This window comes from Tursiops truncatus, chromosome 5 (assembly GCF_011762595.2).
Source record: "Tursiops truncatus isolate mTurTru1 chromosome 5, mTurTru1.mat.Y, whole genome shotgun sequence".
NCBI lineage: Eukaryota > Metazoa > Chordata > Mammalia > Artiodactyla > Delphinidae > Tursiops > Tursiops truncatus.
This window is the reverse complement of record NC_047038.1, coordinates 63351763-63378810: the sequence shown is the minus strand read 5'-3', so window position 1 is coordinate 63378810 and position 27048 is coordinate 63351763. Positions and strand designations below refer to the sequence as shown.

The following is a 27048-nucleotide window of genomic DNA, read 5'->3' as shown; positions in this document are numbered from 1 at the left end:
GTAATACATAGTATTTTCTTTTAGAGGATACTTCATGGGAGGATTATTAAATGAATGCATAACCCTAGCACAGAAAAAGTACACAATCAAGGTAAATAAACTCCTATTAGTAGATCCTTGCTTTTCAAAGGCCAATGGGAAGGCCTGTAATCTCAGTCTTTTGTCTTATACAATGTTGTTTGTTTGGTTGTCTTCCTAAAAAACGATCGCCAACATTATCAATTTTTATAACTAAATTTCCTGATTCCTAATTAAAATGGCCTTTAACAAACCCAGTAGACATCCTAACCCACAATATAAACATCTGGGAATAGGCCATTTATGGAGCATTTAAAACATATTTCTCTGTGATTCCTACTAGATCTTTACATGGTGACAGAGGAAATATACCTAACATTTCTGCTTAGTTTTATATCTTTGATGTTACTAAGATGGTAAGTCATATTTCAAAGAATTGCATCATGAGATCATTCAAATCTTTTGTAACAGACGTTCACTGTAATGAACTCTACATTGCTGGATATTTCCAGGCTACTGGGAAACATTTAATTTTTAGCTTATTGTCCCTCTGCAGTAGGCTATGAATTTGTAAGTCAGAAAATGCCTAAACATAGAAAAGAGGCAAGTATCAAACAAATCAAGTCACCAACTATTTATAGAGTAACTCCTGAGATGCATTATTGCACCAGTTGTTAGAAACTGGGGATGCAAAGAAGGTATGATTTTTTTCTTTTAGTGAAGGGACTTAGAATTTGAAGACTTAAGTTTTATAAAGTGGAAAAAAGTAAACAGCAACACTAATACTTGCAATTCTTCAGATTTCACACATCTGTGCGCACACAATATGCACCATGGCCAATACTATCTTTTTATTAGAAACTATTTAGATTTCCTCACTATCATCACTAGAACTTGCATTAGGCTTTCTTAATGGAGTAATTTTTCAAAAAGAAGTTTTAAAAATCACTTCACAAGAATTATACTGTATATGATTTTGCGTAGAAAACAAAGCTGCATTGAAACTCTTAAGTGGTCTGTTGGCTCACTCCCCAGGTAAGTGATAAGCTGCCTCATAGCTTCTGGCATTCAGAATTCATGCTTTTGCCAAAGTGCAGATTACTATATCATGAATCTTTTGACATCTTTTACACATATTCAAAGTCACAAATGTAAAATAAGAATGTAAATTGCTTAGTGTAGGCTAGCAGTCTCTAAAAATATTTTTATGCATATCCTTTTCAGTATACTTTTAAGCATGTGCCCCAATATATGGATATTTATGAGTTTATAAAAGATATACATATGTCATTGTACAATTATTATTTACATTATAAAATAGAAAAAGAATAGATTTAAAAAATAAAATGTAAATAAACATTCTAGTATATATACATATAATTACCATTTCTCCAACAGATCATCTTGTACATCCCCAATTGGAACGTAACTGCGATCAGAATTTACAGAAAGGAAAGATCAGTATGGGCTGGTGATCGGAAAGGCAACAAGCAGCAGGTGAGATCTGAAATACATCTTAAGGTTTAGATGAGCAAGGAGGAAGAGAAGTTGGGGTTTTCTCTTTTAAGGAGAGGACAAGGCAGGTGCATAAAGAGAAATGGCAAGAGGCAAAGAAAAAGAATACATTCACCTCTTCCCTTCTCAAGAGAAATACTTTTTCATTTTGGAATTTAAGGAGTTCTCTGCTGGTCCTGCAGTCAGAATATCTGTGATGAAAAGAGTCAAATGTTGTTTATATAAGAATCAGATTTTCTTAAACAATAACCAGTGTGAAGGAGAAGGGCCAGTGGGCCCTCTCATACAATGCTGCTGAGAATTAAAAGAGGAGTAATGTTCCTGAAATAACTTTGAGAATACAGATCAAAAACCCTAAAAACGTGCACACCCTTGGGACTTTATCCAGAGGAAATGGTCATCTGTATGTAGAGATCTAACTATGGGGACGGGGTTATCACAGGTTGTTTCTAACAAGAAAATACTGGAAACAATCTAAATTCCAAAAAAATTCGAATATTGGTTAAATAACCAAAAGGTATGTCTGTGCAAGGGAGAATGATGCAGCCATTCAAAAAGATACAGGAGAACATTTAATGACATAGCAAGCTGTTTTACTGGACACTGCTTTTGCCTATCCAGGATTCTTTCTATGGTAACAGACCCATCTCGACCTTTTGGGAAACCACACATACCCTACCTCAGTTCACAGGGCTTGGGCAGAGTTGAGTCTTCCCCCTGGGCAGAGGTGAGCAAGCAGCTGAGGCCTGGCCAACAAGAGCATCATATCTTCTGGTTATAATGATTGATTTGGGTGGACATAAGATCCAAAGAAAACCAATGAGAGTCCATTTCAAGATGTTTGTTGGTACTCTTGGAAAAGAGTCCCTCTCTTTCCATTGAGGAGGTTAAGCTGATAAAAAGTAAACTTGGAGCTACTAGTGGCTTTTTGCTACCACAAAGAAAGCCTGCCTAAGGAAATGCCATCACAAAGGAAAACAGATTCTAAAGAGGGGGAAAAAAAGGATTTCTGGTGTTATTTGAGTATCTGGATTCATCATGTCTAAAGTTGTTTGAGTTTTTATTTACTTATGTGAATCAAAATGTTCTAGTTTTTTGGGCTTCCCTGGTGGCGCAGGGGTTGAGAGTCCGCCTGCCGATGCAGGGGACACGGGTTCATGCCCCGGTCCGGGAAGATCCCACATGCCGCAGAGCGGCTGGGCCCGTGAGCCGTGGCCGCTGAGCCTGCGCGTCCGGAGCCTGTGCTCCGCAACGGGAGAGGCCACAACAGTGAGAGGCCCGCGTACAGAAAAAAAAAAAAAAAAGGTTCTAGTTTTTGCTTGTCAGTTTGAGTTGGGGCTTCTGCCTTTTTTGACCAAAGGAGTCTTAATTTTATATTTACATTAGGGCAAAAAAGGTTACAAGATAGTATGTACAATAAGATTCAGATTTTTATTCTAAAAATATATTTTTATTCCATACTTACCTAAAATATACTGGAAGGATACTTCCTCAAATTGTTAATGGTTATTATTTTGGGGTGGCAGGGTAATTTGTAATTTTTGTTTTTCCATTTTTGCTTATCTCTATTTGCTCACATCTCAGTGGTAAAAATAGTAAATAATATGGGAAAAAACTCATTAAATAATTAGATCCAAAGATTCCAAAGAGTTCTATCCAGCTGTCCTCACCTCTTGCACCCTGTTGATTTTAACCTCCAAACCATTCTTCACATCTACCACAGTAATGAGTTTTAGCTGGACACATGGCTACCCAGGCAGAGACCACAGCTGCGCCTCCTCCTTTGCTACTAGTCGTGGCCATGTGATTAGGTTTTCAACAATGGCACGTGAGCAGAAATGATATATGCAACTTGTGTTATTTGCTTAATGTCCTCCCTTTTCTTTCTTTGGTCCTTCCCATAGGCTAGAATGCAGAGGGGAGCTGAGGAAGCTTTGACCATAAAGAAATAATAACACCCTACAGGATGGAGAAACAATATAGAAGGAATCTGGGTCTCTGAGGGAACCTGTGTAGCAGAGCTACCTGTCTGCCCTGGGTCACTTCCCCATTTGTTAGGTGACAGAGAAATAAACTTCTATTTTATTTGAGCCACTATATTTCTGAATCTCTTTGTTATATTATCTTAGCCTATTCTCTACTAATATATTCCCTAAAGTTAAATGGCCAAATTATATGGCTCTGTGCATGAGTGATTATGTGGTGTGTGTATGTGTGTGCATGTGTATCATTGTTTTCATGCCTAATATATCTAATTCTAAAAATGTAAAACTTCACTATCCAGTTCCAACTAGATGAAAATAAAATATAAGCAATAAGTGTCATAAAAGATTCTTTTGCCTTAAAAATCTGGACTTATAAATACCAGTTGTGCAACTGTAATGCTCAACATTTTTCCTAAGCTGATTCTTTCTAGGAACTAACATGATTCCAATAAATTCCTATTCTGTTTAAACCAGCCAATTTCAGTTGCTTAAAACTGAGAACACTGATTGATACAGTGTACAGACAGGCTTTAGAGGGCTCACGAATTCCTTGAACCCCATATGAGCCCCATATGAAATATTTAACACACACATGTGCACATACGCACATGTATGTGCACACACACATACAGACGGTTTTCTGGGGAGAGTTTCCATGGCTTATGTCAAGGGAATCCATGATATGACTTGGGCATACACATGTGAGGGAGGACAATGCAATACATCCTTCCCAGATACAAGTACAATATAGTTGAACTTCTTTGCCATCTCTGGAAGCAAAATTTTTTTCATGTGGAAACATATAAGATTTTAATTTTAAAGTAAACCAGAATTAATAGAATGGTTCAAACAAGGAGATATAAAGACAACCTAAAGAGGGTCAAGAAAAAGGAGATAGCACTTGAGAAACGGTATATTATGAAGATAACCCCTTGTTGGGAGAGGAGAAGGACCTAAATGCCTTCAAGATGAGTCAAAGAATAGCAAATCAACTGACAAAGTATAGAAGAGTTCAAGGGTATGTGCAGTTGAAACACAGAGTAGCAAACAATGGATAAGACAGATCGGATGACTGTGGGTAAAGGGTTGTGGGTCGAAAGATTATACCTGTATGCCAGCCAGGGTTGGCTTTTTCAAGAACCAGGCTGAGAAAATTAGTTGAGGAGAGAAAGTGAAACTGGATAGACTGAATCATTAACTGTTATGTTGATCCAAGTCGAACTCAGTGATTAAATGAATAGTCACAGAGAACTGCTTACTGGTATGTGTGCATGAAATCTACATGTTAATCGTTTGGGTTCAAAATGCAGCTATTTCCAAGTGATCAAGGTCAATATCAACAGTGATAAGTTAGATTGATGATATGTATCTTTGATATGATGTGCTGAAAATGGTACTTTACCTTTGTGGTCTTCCTCCTTAAAACTCATTAACCCCCACCTAAGCATGAGAAAAATATCAGACAAATCCCAACTGAGTAAGACATTCTACAAAACACCTGACCACTACTCCCCAAACTGCTAAGGTCATCAAAAACAAGGAAAGTTTGAGAAACTGTAACAGCCCAGAGGAGCCTAAGGAGATATGATTAAATGTAACTGGTATCATGGACTGTAACAGATAAAAGGACGTTAGGACGTTTTCTGTAACAGAAAAAAGGAAATTAAGGAAATCTGAATAAAGTATGGGCTTTAGTTAATAATAATGTATCATACTGGTTTAACAGTAACAGATACACCATATTAATATATTAGTAATAGGGAAAACTGGGTGTGGGATATAAGGAACTCACCATACTATCTTTGAAATTTTCCTGTAAATCTAAAACTATTGTAAAAATATAAACTTTAGTTTTTTAAACGCGGTTTCATTTTACTTACTAATCTTGAGCAAGTTACTTACCCTTTCTGTGCCTCATTGGCCCCATCTCTACAATTAGAATGATAATAATAGCAATCTAACTCAGAAATTTGTGAAGACTAAATGAGGTAATATAGTACTAAAATGCTTAGAACAGTGTCTCACAGATAGCAAGCCCCCAATCAATATTAGCTATTATAATTTTTGGATATTTGTATAGAAGTATTTTATACATATTGACTAAAAGTAGTCTGATATATAAAATATTAAACCCTAACTTTATAAACAAAGGTTGTTTATAATGAAATTATAATGAAAATATAAATAATGAAAATTTCTCCAATATGTCAATATTACATAATTTCAAAATTGGCAAATCCAGTAAAGTGTAAACCGTGTTTAAGCTATGGTCACATGGTGAGCCACTATGTAAACCTGGCTGGCCCTGGTGAAAATTCATCCTGAGTTAAAGTCATTGGAACCTACTGCTCACATAGGTCACAACAGTTACTTAGGGTTTAAAATTCCTCATGGTATAGAAACCAAAGTTTTTTATTTTATTTTAAAAACAAAGTAATGACTTAGAGTTGATTCCACAGACAGAGAGTGGCTAGGCTATAGACCCAAGATCCAAGTTAAAAGATAAGAAATCACTTAGATGTGTGACAGCAGAAATTACCATAAGCCGAAGGCTCAGGCAGACATTTCTCCTACTTAGAATACAACTGATCAAACATATTAGCAACATATGCTGCCTCTTAACTTCTGCTTTAACTTGTCTGGACCCACTGTAGGGGTTATGATTCTGTGTATGTAAAACCATTAAGTTGTCTTCCCTTTTTTCTAGTAACTCAAAATTTCAATCTGAGTTCTGAGGTCTATGCAAGTATTACGACCGCTTAAATGAGAAATTCTTCGTATATTGTATTTCCCCACCATGTGATATCAATCTATAGTATACTCAAATAAAATGTTTACTATATATTTTATTATTTGCAAATATTATATAATGAAAATAACTATTTCCAAGTTATATACAAAATCTGATGAATGTCAGTGCAGCTTCTTTTGACATTAACAGTGATAGTTTTTGATTTGTTTACAGTAGAAGGGCAAACACCTAGAGAGACTGCTTACTTAATCAAAAAGCTGGGGGCAAATAAATTTATCCTCATAACGAAGATCAAAGACTCAGAGCTGGAGGACTGAAGGAGGATGTGACAATTAGATGTATTTAAATCTAGGGAAAAAATGGAAAAGTAAAAGTATACACGCAAATGACGTTTCTAAAATCTAGAATACTTTTTTGCAATAAGATGTTGGGATAGAAATTTTAACCCACCAGGAATATTAAATTTCTTTGACAGATTTCCCCTCTTATATCTAAAAATCAAAGACATGTTCTCTAAGTACATTTTATTTTTGAAATAATATTTTAGAAATAGTTTGGTCACTGCAGATGTGAACTGTTTACTCCCATCTTATTATTTACTCTCTCAATCTTCTTGATTAGCATTTGAAAACAACTAAATTTATTTTAAATTTTAAAACATATAATTTTCTTATTTTTATAACTCCTACAACTAAAAATAACAATTGTATTTTCTTGAAGTATGCACATAGCTACCTCAGTAAAAAAAAAAAGTCTTTTTCTGTCATAATGAATATCCCATCAAGATGACACTTTAATATGGATACTAAAGAATAGATTAACTTAATTTCAGTAATCATTAGCTATGCAAACTACTTCTGTTGAAGGAAGTAAATTATAGTGACCTATGTGTGTACAACCTTTCTAAGGTTATACATGTATATAAATTTTATACTCACATATGCATACTCTCTCCAGGTAGTAGATACATGTTAAGATTTTCATAACTAATGCTGGTAAACGAATGAATGTTTTGGTTTTTTTCTAATTTTGTTAGAATATTCTTGATACATTGTATTGGTTTCAAATAAAAAGATGATTACTCTTTGGTTTCCCTCCAAATGGGAATGGTTTTATCCCCAAAATGATAAACCCTGAACCTTTTAATATATACTTTATTCTTTTTATGGCAACAAGTATCCAAAGAAAATACAAAACAATGAAACCATATTAATTCAAATAATCTCCAATCAAAATTATTCGTGGTTCCTATTCCCTTAAAATAATGCTAAATCATAAACTAATTAAATTTAAAAAAATTAAATACACTAGTTACCTATGTAGAGATATTCCCTTCTCTCCATTAAACAAATGATTACAGAGGACTGTTCTATATTTGTTATTATTCCAGCATCACAGTTCAGAATTCCATATTCTGAAGATTAGAAGAGAAGGCGGTAAATATCCCCAAGTAAAAGATATCTGAATATACGAACTCATTTTGTCTCCATCTCTTATGATGCCTATATTAATAATAACCAACATACAAATTACAAGTGTTATCAAAACCTGTAAAGAAATTTTAAAAGAAAAAGGATCCAGTAATTAATCTAGAAAAATAATAAGCCTTTAAATATTTTTGAATGAAGGTGAATCAGAAAGATGACTTTCAGGCCCTAACTTGTTACATAATATGCTATAGTATTGATAGTTTAAACTGATAAAGAAGAAAATTCATTTCAGAGGTAAAGCCTGGTTCCACGGGTGAAGGTGGATAAAGTCATTATGAAATTACCAATTTTTAATTTTCTCTCCTCAAACTCATTTCCTCCTCTTTTTGCCCCCTTTTCACCAGCTGACCACATCTAGCTCCTCTATGTTCCCTTACACTCTACTGAAGGAATGTCCTTCATTTCCCTAAATAGCACAATTTTCAGAGAAGTGAAGGCAACAGGAATTAGTAGAGCTGTCATCTTAGAAAGAGACATGTTACTGTATTCTCTGAATTAGTCTGGAGGGCTGCAACATAGGACAAAGAGAAATAACCATAAGAAAAATATTATTGATAACTACAATGGTGCAAAAATTATTGGCAACTACAATATACCTCTCCTCATAAAACCTTTCATTTTCATAAAAATTTAAAAATGACTCTATAATCTGTTGCAAACTAAAATGTCATAAAAATTTTTATACTATAGAAATGTCTTCTATAGTTTTGCTATGACTATAGAAGATAAACGAATGAAGCAAAATACAAGGCAAGGATGCATAAAATTGCTACCATGTATTATTTTCAGGGCAGAGCCAGATCTATATAGGGAACACAAGATATTTCAAAATGAAAGCTATTTGTTGTCTTTATAATTTTACAGAATTAAAATCAATATTAGAACATTTAAAAAAATTCCAGCAAAAGTATCACATATACATACCAAGATATTACATATGTGTATATATGTAGAGGTATGTGTATATATATATATATAAAATCATAGATTTTAAGTAATAATACTAAATTATTTTAAACAGTATATAGAATATACACCCACACCCCATTTCTATCAGTAAGAAAATAATCAACCTGCATGAACTGGAATCAGATTCATTTTCTTCTTCACTAGTGCCATCATCCACTTCTGGTCTATCCAGCCAGTGTGCACCGCCACAATCTTCTGCTGTAAACTCAAACGCAGGGACTTCAGAGGTGGATGCCATTGGCCAAGAAGGTGAATTCTGAAAATCCAGTTGGCTGGACCTTCGGTAACCAATTGAAGCCAAAGGCAATTGTAGGCTACACGGATCTAAAAACTTTCTCCCACCGTTTGCTCCAGTCTGTCCTCGATTCCAAAATTCTCCCTGCTGGCTGTCAACTGTAGAATTCGGAGATGATCCTTGATGGCTAAACCACCTCCATCTGATTTTCAAAATCTGCTTCACATCAAACTCTTTACGAGAACCAGACATCCTCAGAGAAACCAAGTGATCGTCTAGGCAACGGGCAAAAAGCACTGCACAATTTGTGCATCCAACCAAGACAAGAGAAGTATATGCCCTGTTGTACACAATAAACAAATTGAAAGGAAAATAAATCACATTCACATATATATCTACATTTACTTTTATACCAATATATCAGATTATAGAGAACAAAGGACAATGAAAAAAAGATGAAACACGGTGGAACATTCCATTCAATCAGAGCAAACTCTCATCCACCTATCCTGAAACAGCTAGACCACTGTCCCCTGCTCTCCTTTCCCTTACTGACCATTAGCTCTCACAAACACTGACAGCATTCATTAAAGTCCTTTTAAACGCAGAACACCACCCCCTTTTCTTAAACCACAAATGACAGTGACAGAAAGCACTATCCCGTAGTCGCAGTGTCTCGGTCTCTGCTGCTTAGTATATTAACTCTTTTATTGCTGAAACAAGAAATGTATGCCACAGCATTTTCCTTTGTACTTAAAAATCACTGTAAAACTAAAATGTTTCTATTTTTATACTAAGTTCCTAAATGAGATATCACAAAACAACAGGTTGTTTTAAAGTTTTTTTAAATTAGATGAGTTATAGTGATTTTCAAGCTGGCTCTTTGGATGCGGGGTCAGGAAGAAGGAGGAGTACAAAGGTGGGGTTCCCATTCACTGCTCTCCACTTCTATCTTCTCCCTTCAGGAAAGGAGTGTGTTTCATTAATATAGTAAGATCTGGGTAAGACTTCATCTGAGCAAAGAATATTGAGAAGACTAAAAAGAAAGAAAAAGTCTGAAAACTACAAAGGATCAAAATACGACAGTACTTATTCTTTCTCAAATAAATGACCTGAAGTCCATATTGCTCTATAATTAGGATTGAGCCACTCTGAATTACTACAATAGCCAAATTTCTATGACACTACTTAGGAAAAGGAAAGTGTGGCTCAAGAAAGCTACCTAGGACTGGGATAGGATTATTTCTTGGGTGTATAAGTACCCCAATGGTGCCCTCTGTTGTTGGCAAAACAAAGCAATGGTCTGAACATGGTTACAGCTAAGGAGAATTGATAAAGCAAATAAAAATCTATCAAATGCAATCAAATTTTAAAATATTGAATGATTATTGTGAGCAAGACACTCTATAGGCATTATGGGGGAACAGATACATACATCTTGGTTCCTACCCTCAAAAATAATTAAATCGAGTTACTGAAACAACAAAATTGATAACTTAAGTATAAGAAATATTATAATGCTGCAGTATTAACATTTTGTCATCTACAAAAACAGAGTTTGAGTTTTCAGGGTGCTCAATATCTAGTGCTATATCAAAATGACAAAATAAATGACAAAAAAAGCTGCTTTGGAGGCTTACAAAAATATTGTGAGGTATATCTTAACCTCACACAGCTCTTTAGGAGAATAAAAATTATTCAGAGAAATAAGACTAATAGGCATGAAAAGCCATATATAATTTTGTGCCAAATACTGTAGGACAAACCATAAATACTATAAGAAAGAGAAAGGAGATATCAGGATGGTGTGGAGTGCTATGGGCCAGTTTCATTAGGGAGAAGGCTTCTAAGAATAGTAAGAAGTTTTACAGCCAGAATGATGAAAGATTTTATAAAGGAAGAAAGATATTAACAAAGCATGAAGTGAGCACACTGACAAAGAAAGAGGGGGGAATATCAGTTTGATCAGCCAACCAGAAATACCTAATTAATATTAAGGAGTAATAAGAGATAAATTTGGATGCATAAGATGACATAAAATGCCCTGAACACACATCAAAGGTGTAAAGGCTAGCAGGCAATGTTAAGTGGACTGTTGAACGGGGCAATGTTTTAGAAAATTAATTTGGCAGTAGTATGCAGGATGCATTAGAGAATGAAATGACACCATTCCCTCTCCTCTCACCTCTGTCAGACTCCTTTTATCAACACCCTTCTAACTCCACTCTACCTATCCAACTTTGTTTCTAACTATTTTCCAAATGGACACACTGCTTCATCAGTTAAGACAAAGTCTACTGTGCTTCCTGTTTTACATGCTGTTTGTGTCCCAATTTCTCTGGTTTTGAAATCCCACTCATCCCTCAAGGTTTAGCACAGATACTGCTGCCCTTAGAAAGGCTTCTCCAATTACTCTAGCCTTGTGGTTCTCAACAAAGGCAGCAACAGCTCTCTGCTCCCACACCCCAGAAAGGCTTCTGGAAGAAGGGGGCATGGATTTTTAGTTGTTGGAATGACAAGAGAGGGCTATGGGCATTGAATGGGCAGGGGCCAGAGATGGTAAACATCTTGCAGTGCATGGTATAGACCCACACAATGAAGAAATGCCACTGTAGTAGTTCATAATGATCTTGCCATCACTGTCTTCATGCAAATAAGAATTTACGAAGCATTTACACGTTTAAGGCACCACAAGAGGTAGAAAAATAAATAACAAAGATCTTTCTTTAAAGAGGGCTATACTCTGGTAGAGAAAAGGATAATTAAACGAACATTACAAATAAAGAATACATTTTGATATATATAATTTTATATAAATATAATTTCTAATTTCAAATTCAATCTGTCAACATGAGAACAATTACCAGAGAGTCCATTTACACTGTGCCAGCTCCAAAAGCTAATTTTAATTGTTTTGCTGTTTGGTTGATTGGTTGGAGCCTGAACACAAGAGTGGACTTCATTAAAGACCACTGAGATGGGCTTCCCTGGTACCGCAGTACGTAAGAATCCTCCTGCCAATGCAGGGGACACAGGTTCGAGCCCTGGTCCAGGAAGATCCCACATGCTGCGGAGCAACTAAGCCCATGCGCCACAACTACTGAGCCTGCGCTCTACAGCCTGCGTGCCACAACTACTGAAGCCCGCATGCCTAGAGCTTGTGCTCCGCAACAAGAGAAGCCACTGCAGTGAGAAGCCCGTGTACCACAACGACGAGTAGCCCCTGCTTGCCCCAACTAGAGAAAGCCCACGTGCAGCAATGAAGACCCAATGCAGCCAAAAATAAATAAAGTTTAAAAAATTTATTAAAAAAGACCACTGATATGCAAGACATTTCCCGATATAGAGAAGAAATCCAAAGATGTGAACGTTAAAATGTTGAACCATGCCTCCACTCCCAAGAGGGGCCAAAGACCCTCTTCACCAAGGTAGTGAGATATACATTAAATAAATACCTCTTTAATGTAGTAGCTCTTCTGAGTAGACTAGAGATGCATATGGGAGATTAGCCACTGAAATAGGCTTTCTGATTTTAAAGGGATACTAGGATCTTGGGTTGACAAAGGCCAAGTAGCAGCCTTTAACCACTGCTGTAATAGTCATGGGTTTGGTTACATGCATACGTACATACATACGCATGTATATACAAAAGCTCACCACCACCCCAACCTTTTGTATTGGTGGACTCATACTGCATGCTTTTTTCACTGAGACACTTATTTTGTCAATCTTCCTCCTTCTTCCTGGTAATCAATGTTGACAGCTTGGTGTACAGCCTTTCACACCTTTCTCTTTGTTTATAAAATTCATATCCAAACTTATATACACATATATAGGAGTTTTTGTTATTGTTTTATAAAAGAGATCATACTGTATACATATTTTTGGCATTTTGCTTTTCCCACCAAAATTATATACATGGAAATATAAACTAATAATGATCTTTTTAATAGTTGCATAATATTCCATAATTGTAAAACACAATTTATTAAACTACTTCCTTGCTAGTGGGCATGCAAATTGATTTCAGTTTTTTTTTGTTTTATGCTATTAAGATAATGTTGAAATAAACATCCTTGTGAGGCTTTTGTGTCTCTGGAATTTATTCACAGGAGTGGAACTGCTGGGTTGCAAGTATGTGCATCTTAAATTTGAAAAGATAGTTTACTTTCCTGAAATTTATATTTTCAAAAGTAAAGTGAGTGTATCCTCATTCATTTTCACAGGCCCACCAGTCAACAATAAGTATTATAATTCTTTATATTTCTAATATGAGCCCTCTATTATCAACATCATTTTGATATAAACCACCCTTTTCCCACTGAATTGAGGTATTATTTTTGTTATGAATTTTAACAGTTCAGGATGCTAATTCTGTTGCACCATTTGTCTATTTTTATGCCAATATTAGTGTTTTAATTACAGTACAGTTACAATATGTTTATTATTTGTTAAAGCAAGTTCCTATCTACACATATAGTCTTTTACAATAAATTTTAAACTAATTTTGAATATGTACTCTTCTATATATACTTTAAAATAATATTACCCAATCCTCTCAACAAAAATCTCCAACCCTAGGGACTTCCCTGGTGGTCCAGTGGCTAAAACTCCATGCTCCCAGTGCAGGGGGCCCAGGTTTGATCCCACATGCTGCAACTAAAAGATCCTGCACACGACTGGCACAGCCAAATAAATAAATAAATATTTAAAAAAAAATCCAACCCTATTGAGATTCTAATTGGAATTGCATTAAATTTGTGTATTAATTTTAAGATGGTTGGCATTTTATGATATCAAGGCTTCACATCCAAGCATGTTTTTTAGTTTGTTCAGATCTTATGCTCATTAATAAGATTTTTAAATCTTTTAACTATACGTCCTGTGCCTTTCTTATTAAAATTTTTATCATGTTCTTTTATTTTCTCTTTTTTTACTGTTGTAAATGCAATAAATTTTTTCTAGCATTTCCACATGGTTATTGCCATTATAATAAAAGTATTAAGTACATTTATCTTATATCCAGTCCTTTTATCATACTTTCTCATTAGCTTTGATATTTTTAAAATTAGTGTTCATTTCTTGATAAGTTAGAGGCAACTTTGAGACATCTAGGTGGAGATGTCAGGTAGCTGGATAAATGTTCCTGGAGCTCAGATCCAAGCTCCAAGGAACTCTAACAGATGAAGGCAAAGGACACTAAGAAGGAACAACCAATGAAGTAGAGGAAAATCAGCAGTGTATGGTGTTAGGCAAGTCAAGGGATAAAGGTGTTTCAACGCAAAAGCCATGGTCACAATGTCAAATGAGAGGTCAGGTACCACGTGAAAAGAAAAATGTCCACTGGAATTGGCAATATAAAAATTTTGCCAAATCAGATAGGAGCAGTTTCAGTAAAGGGTTGGGGACCAAAGCCAGACTGCGGTGGGTTGAGAGTAACGGAAGATGGGAAATAAGAGAGAGCATGTACAGACAACGCCTTCAGAAAATTCTGCTCAATAGTGAGGCTGTGGAATGAGATTACAGCTGGAAGAGTTGAGGAATCAAGGCAATGGATTTGTTTTGCCTGCTTGTTTATTTGTTGATTTTAAAAAACACAGAACATATTAGAATGATGAGAATGATCCAACAGGAAGGTGAGATTGATGATTGCAGGCGAAAGCACTGGAGCAAAAAAAGTGAAGACTTTGATAAAAGAAAAAGGAATGGCACCTAAGCACAGTGGATGGCTTGGATAATCATTGTAGGTGGGATATTTCCTCTACTGTAAGATTTATGACTTTCTAAATGCATTGATTATTTAAAAAGGAAAGAAAAGACATGCACTAGTCAGTCTATTCAAGTTGAAAACCAAATAAGTCCTCTAAAAGGAGTCATGAAATAATAAAGATTAGAGGAGAAACTAAAGAATTAAGAAATGAAATGACAGAATTAGAGATCTATCTCTTTAAAAATGTGCTGGTACTGATGAATGGGGAGATTGGGATTGACATATATACACTAATATGTATAAAATGGATAACTAATGAGAAACTGCTGTATAAAAAAAAAAAAAAAAAGAATCCACCTTCTAATGCCGGGGATATGGGTTTGATCCCTGGTCGGGGAGCTAAGATCCCACATACTGTGGGGCAACTAAGCCCGCACACCTTGACCACTGAGCCCGTGTGCTCTAGAGCTCACACGCCACACACACAAAAAAATTTGCTGGTATCTTCTCTTACCTCCTAGCAAGTTCAATCAAAGAAAAAACAAATTAGAACTTAGAATGAGGATAACATGACCATTAAAATAGAATATTTAAATAAAAGACTTAAAAAATAAAAGATCACTATTGCAACAAAAATTTTAAATGTCATATTGAATAATGGAAATGATGACAAATGGAGAGAATTTAGGTAAGCAAAGTTGGAAAATACTCCTCAAAGACAGAATTTGCTCAAAATCCTTTATAGCTAGGTCTCTAACAATTTTCACCTAAGCTTAAGCCTGTCTAAGCATGGGTATTTTGGGGGAAAATCTTTACTCTAACAAAATACATTAAAAAATGATCTATTCATAAAGTAGCTTGTTATAACCCACTGATAGAAAGGGGTTTACAGAAATATTTCCCAGCTTTAACTGAATTCTTGGGCCAAATACTTTATGAAAAATATGTAGTAAACTTAAGCATTAAAGTTTTCATGGCATGGAATTCAGCATTTATTTAAATAACACTTTTTCTTCTGTCCCATCAACTTTTACTATACAATATAATATTGTTTCACTCAAAAATTTATGCATTTCTGATGAGAAGTCCTTCCTAGGGTAATTATTTATGAAAGAGCAATACATACTAAAAGGCATTACATTGTTAAATTATCAAAATGGTTTGCACAGGCTACTCTATATAAATTAGATCCCTCATCATTCTCTATCCCCTTGACCCTCCTGATTTTTTTCACAGCACTCATCATCCCCTAGCATATTAGATGCTATTCCCTTATTATTATCTTTACCCTCACCACAAAGTTAGCTGCAGTACAGCTTTGTTTGACTCACTGCTGTAGCCCTAGCACTTAAAACAGTACCTGAAAGACAGGTGCTGAATAAATATTTCTCTAATGAATGAATCCAATAACTATAAGAGCAATAATAAAAGATATATACTTATTATGTACATTTTTGAAATTATAAAATAAACTTAAGGGGCTTCCCTGGGGGCGCAGTGGTTGAGAGTCTGCCTGCTGATGCAGGGGACATGGGTTCGTGCCCCGGTCCGGGAAGATCCCACATGCCACGGAGCGGCTAGGCCCGTGAGCCATGGCCGCTGAGCCTGCGTGTCCGGAGCCTGTGCTCCGCAACGGGAGAGGCCACAACAATGAGAGGCCCACGTACCGCAAAAAAAATAAATAAATAAAAATAAACTTAAGAACCAAATGTTAAAAGAATATTAGAAAACATTTACCTCTGGTGACAAAACCTTTTTAGTATTTTTTCAACTTAAGAAAAAAATCACAATATATTACTCAAAGAATTTCTCTTTTCTATTTCATTCTTTAGGCATAAAATTTGTATCACTTTGAAATCTACTGGCTAAACAGCAGATATCTTTTCAGACTGACATTTCTTTCTTCAAACTGATTATCAAATTATATTCTGTACCTCTTTCTTGTTTTAATAACTTTGCTTTACTTAAATTTGAGATACAAAAGCTCACACAGTATTTAAAATAGGTAAGTGTCAATTATGAATACATTATTTTAAAAGTAATTAAGGAATCCACATGCAATTTCTGCTTCAAAACTTCTCATATGTTAGTTTGTGAATTTAAAAGATGACATTACTCAATATGACAATAGCAACACTGAGATGTCATTAAGATACACTGCAGATGAGCTCACTTCAACAGTATGGCTTTTAAAGCTATGGCTTCACTCAACAATTTAAATTACAACCATTTAGTAACTGGTTTATATGTGTAATCATTATTATACAAACCTCTCATCACATAGTGTTTTTAAGAAAACAGTATTTGTTTTATGAGTAATCAATTTTAATGAATCTATTCCTATAGTTTTAAGTGTGTACTACATATTGCATAAAACACATCAAGAATTAATTTTACTGTACTAACTTAGCAGCACTTCACCTCCCCAATTTTCCCCTCAACTATAAAAAGAATAAGTTACAACACATGATTTCAAAGAACCCTTTAAAGTTTGATAATTCCAGGACACTTTTAAAGCTCTGTCAAATTAGGTCTTTTATGAGAACTTGGCTTATTTTAAAAATTTGAAGACTGATATAATTCCACTAACATTTAAAAATGTATGGCAGCAGGGCTTCCCTGGTGGCGCAGTGGTTGAAAGTCCGCCTGCTGATGCAGGGGACACAGGTTCGTGCCCCGGTCCGGAAGTTCCCACGTGCCACGGAGCGGCTGGGCCCGTGAGCCACGGCTGCTGAGCCTGCGTGCCCGGAGCTTGTGCTCCACAATGGGAGAGGCCACAACAGTGACAGGCCCGCGTACCGCAAAACAAAAAAATGTATGACAGCAGAAAATGTCAGTCAAGTATTTACCCAGGTTAGGAAAGATTTGAGATTTAATTTTAACTTTAATTCCAGAAACAGATATTCTGTACCTCTTCCCCAAACTCATTAAAAGCAAACATTATAAATGGAAAAAAAAATCCTGTATTTATATAAACTCAACAAATTTTGCTATAAGCAGAAAGAACTCAAAGATGAGAAAATAGACAGTAAAATCCATCAGGTCAGGGGCCACTATATCTGTAACAACTTGTATAGTGCACGACATTCAAACTTTTACTGAATTTAAACCAAAGAATAAATGAATAAATTAATGGCACAGACCTTGAAAGATCTTAAAATATAGCAGAAGAGGGTTTTGAATGAAACCCTTACTAATTATCAAGAGGTAGGTATGTCCTTTATTTGAGAGAGGATGAGGTTCTTGAGTTAAGAATTTTGAGGTATACCTCAAAAAAATTAACTTGCTAAGTGAAGAATGGATTTGTGAGGGCAGATGCCATTGGTAGGAAAATCAGAAAACTCTTTGAGGTGGCAGGAAGCAATGAGATCTGAAAAGGGGGTGGGTGTTAAAGATACTACAAAAACAGGCCTGATAAAATGTCTGTGGCAAATGGACAGGAAGAAGTCAAAGACGACAGCATTTTCAAATGTGGGTGGCTGCAAGAATGGTAATATTAACATAAATAAGGAAGTAAGAAGGATACAGTTTCAGGGGGATGGAGTGTAGCTTTAGACAAACTTAGCTTTAATTATTTACTTAGCAACAAAATAGCTACGAATATGGAGTCTAGAGCCATATTTAGCTTATAGTTAAAAATCAATCTACAATCTATTTAAGAAATCAGAAACTTAAAGCGTGGATAGATGAATCCTGGGCTGTTAACATTGGTTATCTTTGCATTCTTTCCACTTTTTACTACAAACACATGGCATCAAAATCTCTTTTGTAATAAAAACAAGCTTAGAAACACACTCTGAAATCCAAAATTAAATTTCTAGCACAATGTTAAATCTTTCACTCTGTTAAAAATATTTGGGAAATATTTCTGATTAAACAGTAAATGAAAATTAAAAATAAGTATAGAATTTAAATTCAGCTGTAACAAGCTAAGAGATTTAGTTTAGCTTTGTAAGTTATACGGTAGATTGAAAACAGCAGTTGAGAACTCTCCTATACACTGAAAACTGAAGACTAATTTCATGGTAATAGCCATCTAATACAAGGATTTTATTTCTTTGTGTACCCTAAAAGTATTGTGATATATACTTATATGAGATCAAGGTGAAAAAAAATGAGTGGGCTAAATTTTAACCTTTAAATTATGTCTCCTTGCTATATGGTCACATAGCATTCCAAACTACTTGCTCAGATAATTCAATAATCTCACTGAAATTATTTACTTAATGTCTGCCTTCTTCCCTAGACTGGAAACTCTATGAAGATTACAGAAAGGACTACGGCTTTTGAAGCACTTACAATACATGAGTTGACATTCAATCTTAAAACTGCAATACAGCATGGTAAAAATATACAGGGGCAAGCACAGGATGCTAAGATAGCTGCAGAGGTCAAAGATATATTTCCAGTTAAGCTGGAATTCTAAGTATAATAAAAGCCCCCTTGTTGGATGAAACCCATAGCTGGTCCACTAAATGAAAAAGTTAGTAAGCATAAAAATTATATTTACATATTCTTAAAGGTTTTATTTCAATTTAAACATAAATGCACATTCATTCATAAATCTTTTCATATAGGGTTAATGCCACATATTTGACGTGGGCCTCCTACTGAGTTTGGGTCCTCTTTCTTGCATAAGCCATGCTCACAATGACCCATCATCTACTATTTCCACTTATTGCTTCTATAAATGGAGAGAGAACTTAAAAGCACTTCTGAAAGAATATGAATACAGAATCCATTAGTCCAATGGTCTATCCATCACGAGATAAAAAACTTGCGCCAGAATGTAAATTAATGCACTGCTTCCTTCAAGGAGAAAGTTTTACCACAAAAAAAAACTCTCAGCTGAACCAAACAGTGTGCTTAATGATGTAGTTAATTTACATTCTGGTGTGGGCTCCTTATTTCCTTGAGAACCACTAATAGTCTAATGACCAGTTAGCTGGACCATGGACTTGAACACTTTTAACAGCCTCTGGTTTAGGCTTTGATGATGTTCCCCCTAGTCTTTTACAGTTATCCAGGCTTCATCAAATTTGATAGCAAATTTGTTAATAATTCATTTATATTGAGATGACGTCCCAAAGCAGTCAACTTAATTTTCAAAGAATGAATTCTCTTTTTCTTACACTCTCATGAATTTACATGTTTACCAACGTTTTATAGTTACCATAACAAGCATAACTGTTAAAAATAGGTTTGTGAATAAAAATAACCAACTTCTGGTAAGTACCCAACTCAACAGGTAGGCACAGAGTCATGCAGGTCTGCCGCGGAGTAGCCTACTCAGCCATGAGTGATCACTTGGCCCCTGGGATCAGTAAGTACATTTTACAGAGGGAAAAGAGTGTGTTAGGTTAAAACCATGAGTCAGTTCACAGATAGTTGCTGTCATTTTCCCACATGGTCACTTATTAGTGGTAGCCTAAGTGGTAGAGCAGAAAGAACTTGAGTCAATAATTGAGCTACTCACCAGCTAGCTGTATAATTTGGACAAATCACTTTACCTCCTCGATCTTCAGTTTTCTCTTAAGATAAATGGACTAAGTAAGTAGCATGTGGAAGAACTGAGTAAGAACGTGAATTTGTAAAACCAGCTACCACTTCCTCAGTGTGCAAATGTGCAGGGTAACACGGAATACTTTACATTGAATTGGGCATTCAGTTGTCACAGGCACTTGGGCAAACAGGGGTCATTCCGCTTTCCCCTTACACGTGAGGACCTTGAAGTGAAGTGAGGCTACATGTATCTGTCTGGTGAGTAGCAGGGTTCAATTTGAATCCAAGACTGGCTCTAAAGACCATACACTGTCAAGTACATCACACTGCTTCTTGCTTTTAAAGTATTCTCATTTGCAACCCACAGCTACCTTGTTAGAAGGTAGAGTAGGTATTTACCCTCATTGTCCAAATTGGGAAGCAGACTCAGAGTGTAGCTAAGTCTAGGTTATCAAGGTTAGCTATCTAGAAGAGAGCCATAGAGCAGACTTAAATGCTTTATCAGTAAGACTGACCAAACTAAAAGCAAAAAGACAATAAGCAAGAAAAAAAGAGTACTTACCATATCACTCCTAATATAACAAAATACTAAGTTCATCATTATTGCAATTAAGTGCCAATATGGCATTTATTCACCAAGTACAAATGCCTCACAGATTTTGCCCCACTTGGCTCCCTCCCAACTTCTGTCACTATTTCTTATAGTGTGAAGTGCTGACCCACATTAACATCAAAAGTACCTTTTCATCCCTCAATTGTCCATTGGTACTAACAGCTTGTAGTAGAACAAGTTACATTTTAAAAATCAGCTAAACTAATATTATATGGCCTTTTAATCCCCAACTCATCTATAAAAGTTATCACAATTGATACTTTGAAGACCATAGCATGATTATAACAAAATATTGACTTTAAAAAACAGCCCTTTGGGGCTTCCCTGGTGGCACAGTGGTTGAGAGTCCGCCTGCTGATGCAGGGGACACAGGTTTGTGCCTCGGTCTGGGGGGATCCCACATGCCACGGAGCGGCTAGGCCCGTGAGCCATGGCCGCTGAGCCTGCGCGTCCGGAGCCTGTGCTCCGCAACGGGAGAGGCCGCAACAGTGAGAGGCCCGCGTACCGCAAAAAAAAAACAAAAAACAAACAAACAAAAAGAAAACAGCCCTTTGACTTGATGACAGGTCAAAACGAAAGACTTCCTTAGCACCACCTCCTTAGATTTTGTGAATTTAAGTATGCATTTGCTGCGGCACAAGGATGAAAATCATACCATAAATCTGATGGCAAACCACTGCTAAATTCCTGCTGGATACTTTATGTTTGGCATCTGCACATAGCTGTCTTATGTACCATAAAAAGTAATAATCTGTATAACCATAATTTTGTCTTTTACTGACCTGAACCAAATCCAGTAAGTGTTTGTCTTCTTTGTAGCTTTATGGTGATGGAAAAAAGTAATCAATCAGTACTCTCTAGACACAAATATAATCAAGCAAAATTGCCTGAGTTCTTGGAACATAATGAGCCCATCACAGATCAACTTGACTCTGCTGTAGGATCAATCAGATTTTATGAACTGTATTTTATATTAGATAGAACAGTGTAAGCTGGGTAAGGAAAGGGTAAAAAGGGCAATGTAAGCAATAGAGAGGAGAAAAACATGAAGCACTAGGTTTCTCAACTGCTCATAATTAGAAATGGTTAATCACTACAAATGTTAAACCAGTTAGCTATTAAAGAAACTCCCTGGCTTGCCCTACAACCAGGCCTAAAAAACCCAAACCAAACCAAAAAAAAAGGGGAAAAGAAAGAAAGAAAGAAAAGAAGTGAAAAAGCCACCAAAAGACTGTTCTATAATTTAACTCTGGCAGAAAGCAAACTAAGGCATGCTAGTGAGTAAAATGGCGATCAGTGGAGACCAGTGGAGGTGAGGATTATTTCTTAGTGTTAATCTAATGTTCTCAGGCAGTCCACAGCAGTCCTCCCAAACTCTCAGTCTTCAAGTTGGGGGTTGGGGGGGATGGCAAATAAATTTTAAAAGATGAACTGGTTCCATCCAGTGGACCATGTTGAAGCTGTCCAGCAATTCTAAACTGCAGAGCACAGAATTGAATATTCCCTCTTTCTGCTTATAAGAGAAATATCTCCCCAAAGAAAGGCAAATATTTACTAGAAATGAACCAAACAGCCTCAAATTTAAATCTCTTCTAATTTGCTCTTCACACTATAGCCAAAGTTAACCTTCCAAAGTGTAATTCTTGACATCACTCTTACTTAAAACTTTTTTTTTCCCTGATCACCTACAAGATAAATAAAAGCCAAGGTCTTTAGTATGGAATTCAGTGTTTTTGACAACCTAGTAGTCCTTGCCTACCTTTCCAGTCTTCCCTTTCTCTCAAGCTCTCTATTTCACACTTTCTGTCACGAAGAGTTAAAACACACTACATTAACATAAGCAAAATGAATATTATTGAGTACTTCCCAAATGAAAAGGACTATGGAAGACACTGTGGATAATGACAAGTGTGGGTAAAATATTTTTCCCGGGCTTCCCTGGTGGCGCAGTGGTTGAGAGTCCGCCTGCCAATGCAGGGGACACAGGTTCGTGCCCCGGTCCGGGAAGATCCCACATGCCGCAGAGCAGCTAGGCCTGTGAGCCATGGCCGCTGAGCCTGCGCGTCCGGAGCCTGTGCTCCGCAACGGGAGAGGCCACAACAGTGAGAGGCCGCGTACCGCCAAAAAAAAAAAAAAAAAAATATTTTTCCCTTCTACTACTAACTTTCAACTAACTCTCTTGGCTCTATTCCCCTGGCAATCTGATGGAAGTATGTATGCCGACTATGTTACCTGGCAACATTGCTTATGATAAAAATGATCCCCCATTAGTAAATTTGCATCTGGATTCAGAGGAATGATAAATGAACTATAAATACCTCTTAAGAAGCCATAGCTTTGACTTTCCTAAGTGTGGTGGCTTTTGTAATTGGCACATTCCCTGTGGGGACCCTGGAAGCTAAGTCTATGGAATCCTGTAAGAGAGAACTGTCGCCTGTGGGACACGAGGATTTTAAGCCAACTCAGCTCTCGCATCTTCCTGTTGTGAGCTTTGTCTCCTTGCACCTAAGCTTTCACGGGGAGAGATGTCTCCCAGGTGGCTACATGAACGGCTTACGTGGCCTGCTGTGAGGATTACAACCACTGATGAGTAATATGTGATGCTGCCTTGCTGGCAAGCTGTGGTTCCTGTTTGATAGCCTTCTGAGTAAACAAGCCTGTGGTAGTTTTACAAGTCTGAACCCAAGAAGACCCATTCATTTGCACAGCAACAAGACTATAAGAATGTCTTAGAATGACGTTCCAGATGTTCTACAATCTGAACCCAACCCCTTCCTCTTTCTTTTTTTAGCCTAACATGTATCCCTGTCAAATCCCACCTGATCTCTTACACAGCTTTTACTCGCCTTCCTCTGTTGTTATTTGTTCCTGGGGATCCCCTCTTCCAGGTAACATATACTACCTCTCCACAGTCCATCCCTTCAGCCATCTGCTAAGGTGAAGCTACGGACGTTTTTCCAAAACTAAAGGAGATATTGCATAGGTAAAGAATGCCAAGGGAACTTTTCTAGAGAAGCTAAGTACACAGTTTACAGAAAAAGAATGGAAATTTATCAAGAATAAAAATAGGTTAAGTTGGTGGGGAAATATGGCGATCATGTTAAAGGGTAAAATGCCAAGTAGAGTGTCTAGACCAATTTGGAGGATAGAAAAGAACAGCGTAAAGCAGTCTATTAAGTGCTCCCTTCTGCATTATTAACCATGGGAAGAAACCAGGGAGCCCTGCATTAGCATCAAAAGTAGGTGACTTATAAGAATTAGACAATTCAGTAGTCTGTACCTTGGGAGAGGGAGAAGGGATGGCTAAAAGGATTACAATGGAGATGGCATTTGCCAGTGTTCGGGGAGGGGATATTGTTGCCACAAGTCAGCTCTAGTTCTACCCTCTTATCCTGATTATTCTAATCAGCCTGTCCCAGGATATCTGCAAGCTGATGTTAATTATGTAGAACTTTCACCAGCATCACAGGTTTCTTTCATCCTAAGCTATTAGAACTGCCTCCTTTATTACAAAGTTGTCAATTACCCTAACTTGTTATATTGATATTTTAGGGCCAACTCTATTATTTTCAAATTCTGATAGTGGTTAACTTAAGAACTAACCAAGATGTGGCACTTAGAAAAAAAGTAGTTCTTTTGGAATTGCTAAAGGCTCTAGTTAGTTTCCTTTAAGTGTGTGAACTCTTAGGTTAAACACACCCATTTAACAGCAGAATAGAGAAAACCAGTCAACAGAGAAAAAGAGGAATTAAGTATCCGTGCAGAGAGAGACACTGGCAAGAAATCATATAGACCTGGAGAGGGGCAAGCAGCCCAGCTCCTAACTTTCTGTTATTGATGCCAGTTGCCTCTGAGACTCAGCTGCACTTCTTGCCCTTGGATTCTTTGACATAAAGCTATATCCCTTTTCTAACAAAACATTCTTTTTGCTTAAATTAGTTTAACTAATTTTCTATAACTTGTCACCAAATAATCCCTAAGACCAAAAAAGATGGTTAGAGGCAAAGTGTAACAATGTATATATACATAATCAGGTTTTATCATATTGAAAGATTCTGTTAATTTTTTTTTTAATGTTGTTTTAAAGAGAAAGGGAAAGAGAGAGAACTCAATTACAGTTATTTTCTGTTGGGGTATAAACTTTCCATTCATCTTTTTATCCTCATGGTATCTAACATCCTGCCTCATACACACCACATTTAACAAATGTTTATTGAATGGACATATAATTAAAAAATAATGAAATCCACTTGGCCAGTTTGTCTAATTGGGAGTTTTCAAAAGCATTTCAGTTCCAATTAATAAAATACGTTCTTTAAATTCTCATTAGCATAATTCTACGATTATATATATATATACACAAAGGAATGCTGTTTTCTATTCTCTAAATAGAATACTGAAAAACACAATCTGGATCTGATTTATTCAGATTTTGTATTAACTTGTGGTACTATAAAGTCTGCTTAGGTTGTTCTTAAGACTATTCCCGTTCTCCTCCTTCTGGGCACGAGATAGAATTGCAGTTCTCCACCTCCTTGAAGTCGGGTTGCAGTCATATGACTTGTTTGGCCAATGAAATGGCAGTAGAAGTTACTGTGTCACTTTCATGCAGAGCCTTAAGAGCCAATGTGCAATTTATCACATCTTCTCCCCTCCCTAACAAATGTGGAAGCAGGGGTTGAAATGGAGCCTCTGACAACCTGGAGCTCTAAATGATTATTGCAACAGAGCTCTCCTGCTGACCCTAACTGAGCCTGACTGAGCAACAAACCTTTGTTGTTTTAAACCACTAAGATGTGAGGGCTTTTGTTACCACATCATTATTTATCCTACCTGATATACTCTGCAAACCCCTCTCATTGTCTTCAGAATGGTAACATTTTGTACAGCACTGCATCATTTATAGAATACTTTCTTATAGAAGTATCACTCATTATCCAAACTCTCAAAATCCAAACACAACTGGATGGAGTCAAATAAATTTTTGGACTAATCCCTCATTCTCTCAACCCCTCACTACTTGCTATCTGAAACTCAGAGACCAAATATATTGGAATAGGATGATATTCCTTGCTGTTCAAACTCTTGCCATCTACACTCAAGAACAGAAAAAAATTGGACAGTAAAGGATTCCTGATACATTATTTCATTTGTGCCCTTAAAGCTGTTTTTCTACTGCCCAGTATCTACTAGACTCTCAACATCTATTGAATGAATTGTGTGCTGTCATCATTCTAATCTTACAAATAAGGAAACAGATTCAGAGAGGTTCATAAACTTACTGGAAACAACCCTGCACATTAGTGACACAATCCCAGATTTTCTGGCTCCAAACCCCTTTCCATTACGTACCATGCTTTCCAAGATCTCTTACAGCTACAGAATTCTAGGATTTGATAGTAATAGTACCAACAGTGTTTAGGATAAAAAGTAAATGTTAATGACATATTTACATCCAAGAATAATAAAAGTCAACCTTTAAGGAGTTCTACTTGCCTAAACCTAGTTTAATTCAAGACCCTGAGTACCCTGAAGCACGGAACAGGAAAAAGTTCTCGAGATCATTTGGCAATTTGCAGAACAACGAGGAACTATAAAAAGAACTCCAGGAAAAAGCAGCCTTTTCCTTTGATATATAGTATTTTAAAATTCTGATTTTTAGGGACTTCCCTGGAGGTCCAGTGGTCAAGACTCTGCACGTCCAACACAGGGGTCGAGGGTTTGATCCCTGGTCAGGGAACTAAGATCCCATATGCAGCACAGCCAAAAAAAAAAAAATTCTGACTTTTAGATTATCTTCAGTTTGGCTCTTAATAAACTGGCTAACCTCAAACCCTTTGCGCTCTAATTCTTATCAAACCTCAGCTGTAAGAAATATTCACGAAGAATCACCTGAAGGGGGCTTCCCTGGGGCGTAGTGGTTAAGAATCTGCCTGCCAACGCAGGTGACAGGGCTTCGAACCCTGGTCCGGGAAGATCCCACATGCAGCGGAGCAACTAAGCCCGTGCGCCACAACTACTGAGCCTGCACTCTAGAGCTCACGAGCCACAACTACTGAGCCCATGTGCCATAACAACTGAAGCTCACGCACCTAAAGCCAGTGTTCCGCAACGAGAAGCCACCACAATGAGAAGCCCGCGCACCACAACGAGTAGCCCCCGCTCGCCGCAACTGGAGAATGCCGGGCGCAGCAACGAAGACCCAATGCAGCCAAAAATAAATAAATTTTAAAAAAAAGAATCACCTGAAGGATAGGCA

The 27048-nt window shown here is 36.6% G+C and overlaps 1 protein-coding gene across 6 annotated transcripts in view; it reads right to left on the bottom strand.

The window, feature by feature from the left end:
• Positions 1 to 27048, bottom strand: part of KLHL5 (kelch like family member 5) — a 73979-nt gene that overhangs the window by 44759 nt on the left and 2172 nt on the right. For 3 of the 6 annotated variants that reach the window (XM_073805162.1, XM_073805160.1, XM_019928334.3), the window contains exons 2-3: positions 8834 to 9304; positions 1403 to 1447 (exon numbers count right to left, since the gene is read on the bottom strand). The exons of 1 other annotated variant lie outside the window; for it this stretch is intronic. In XM_073805162.1, coding sequence (XP_073661263.1) covers positions 1403 to 1447; positions 8834 to 9216 — 428 coding nt within the window. In that variant the 5' untranslated portion in view covers positions 9217 to 9304. Of the gene's footprint in view, positions 1 to 1402; positions 1448 to 1648; positions 1696 to 8833; positions 9305 to 27048 lie in introns of those variants that run through there. 2 more of the 6 variants (XM_033856935.2, XM_019928336.3) reach the window with 2 other exon arrangements.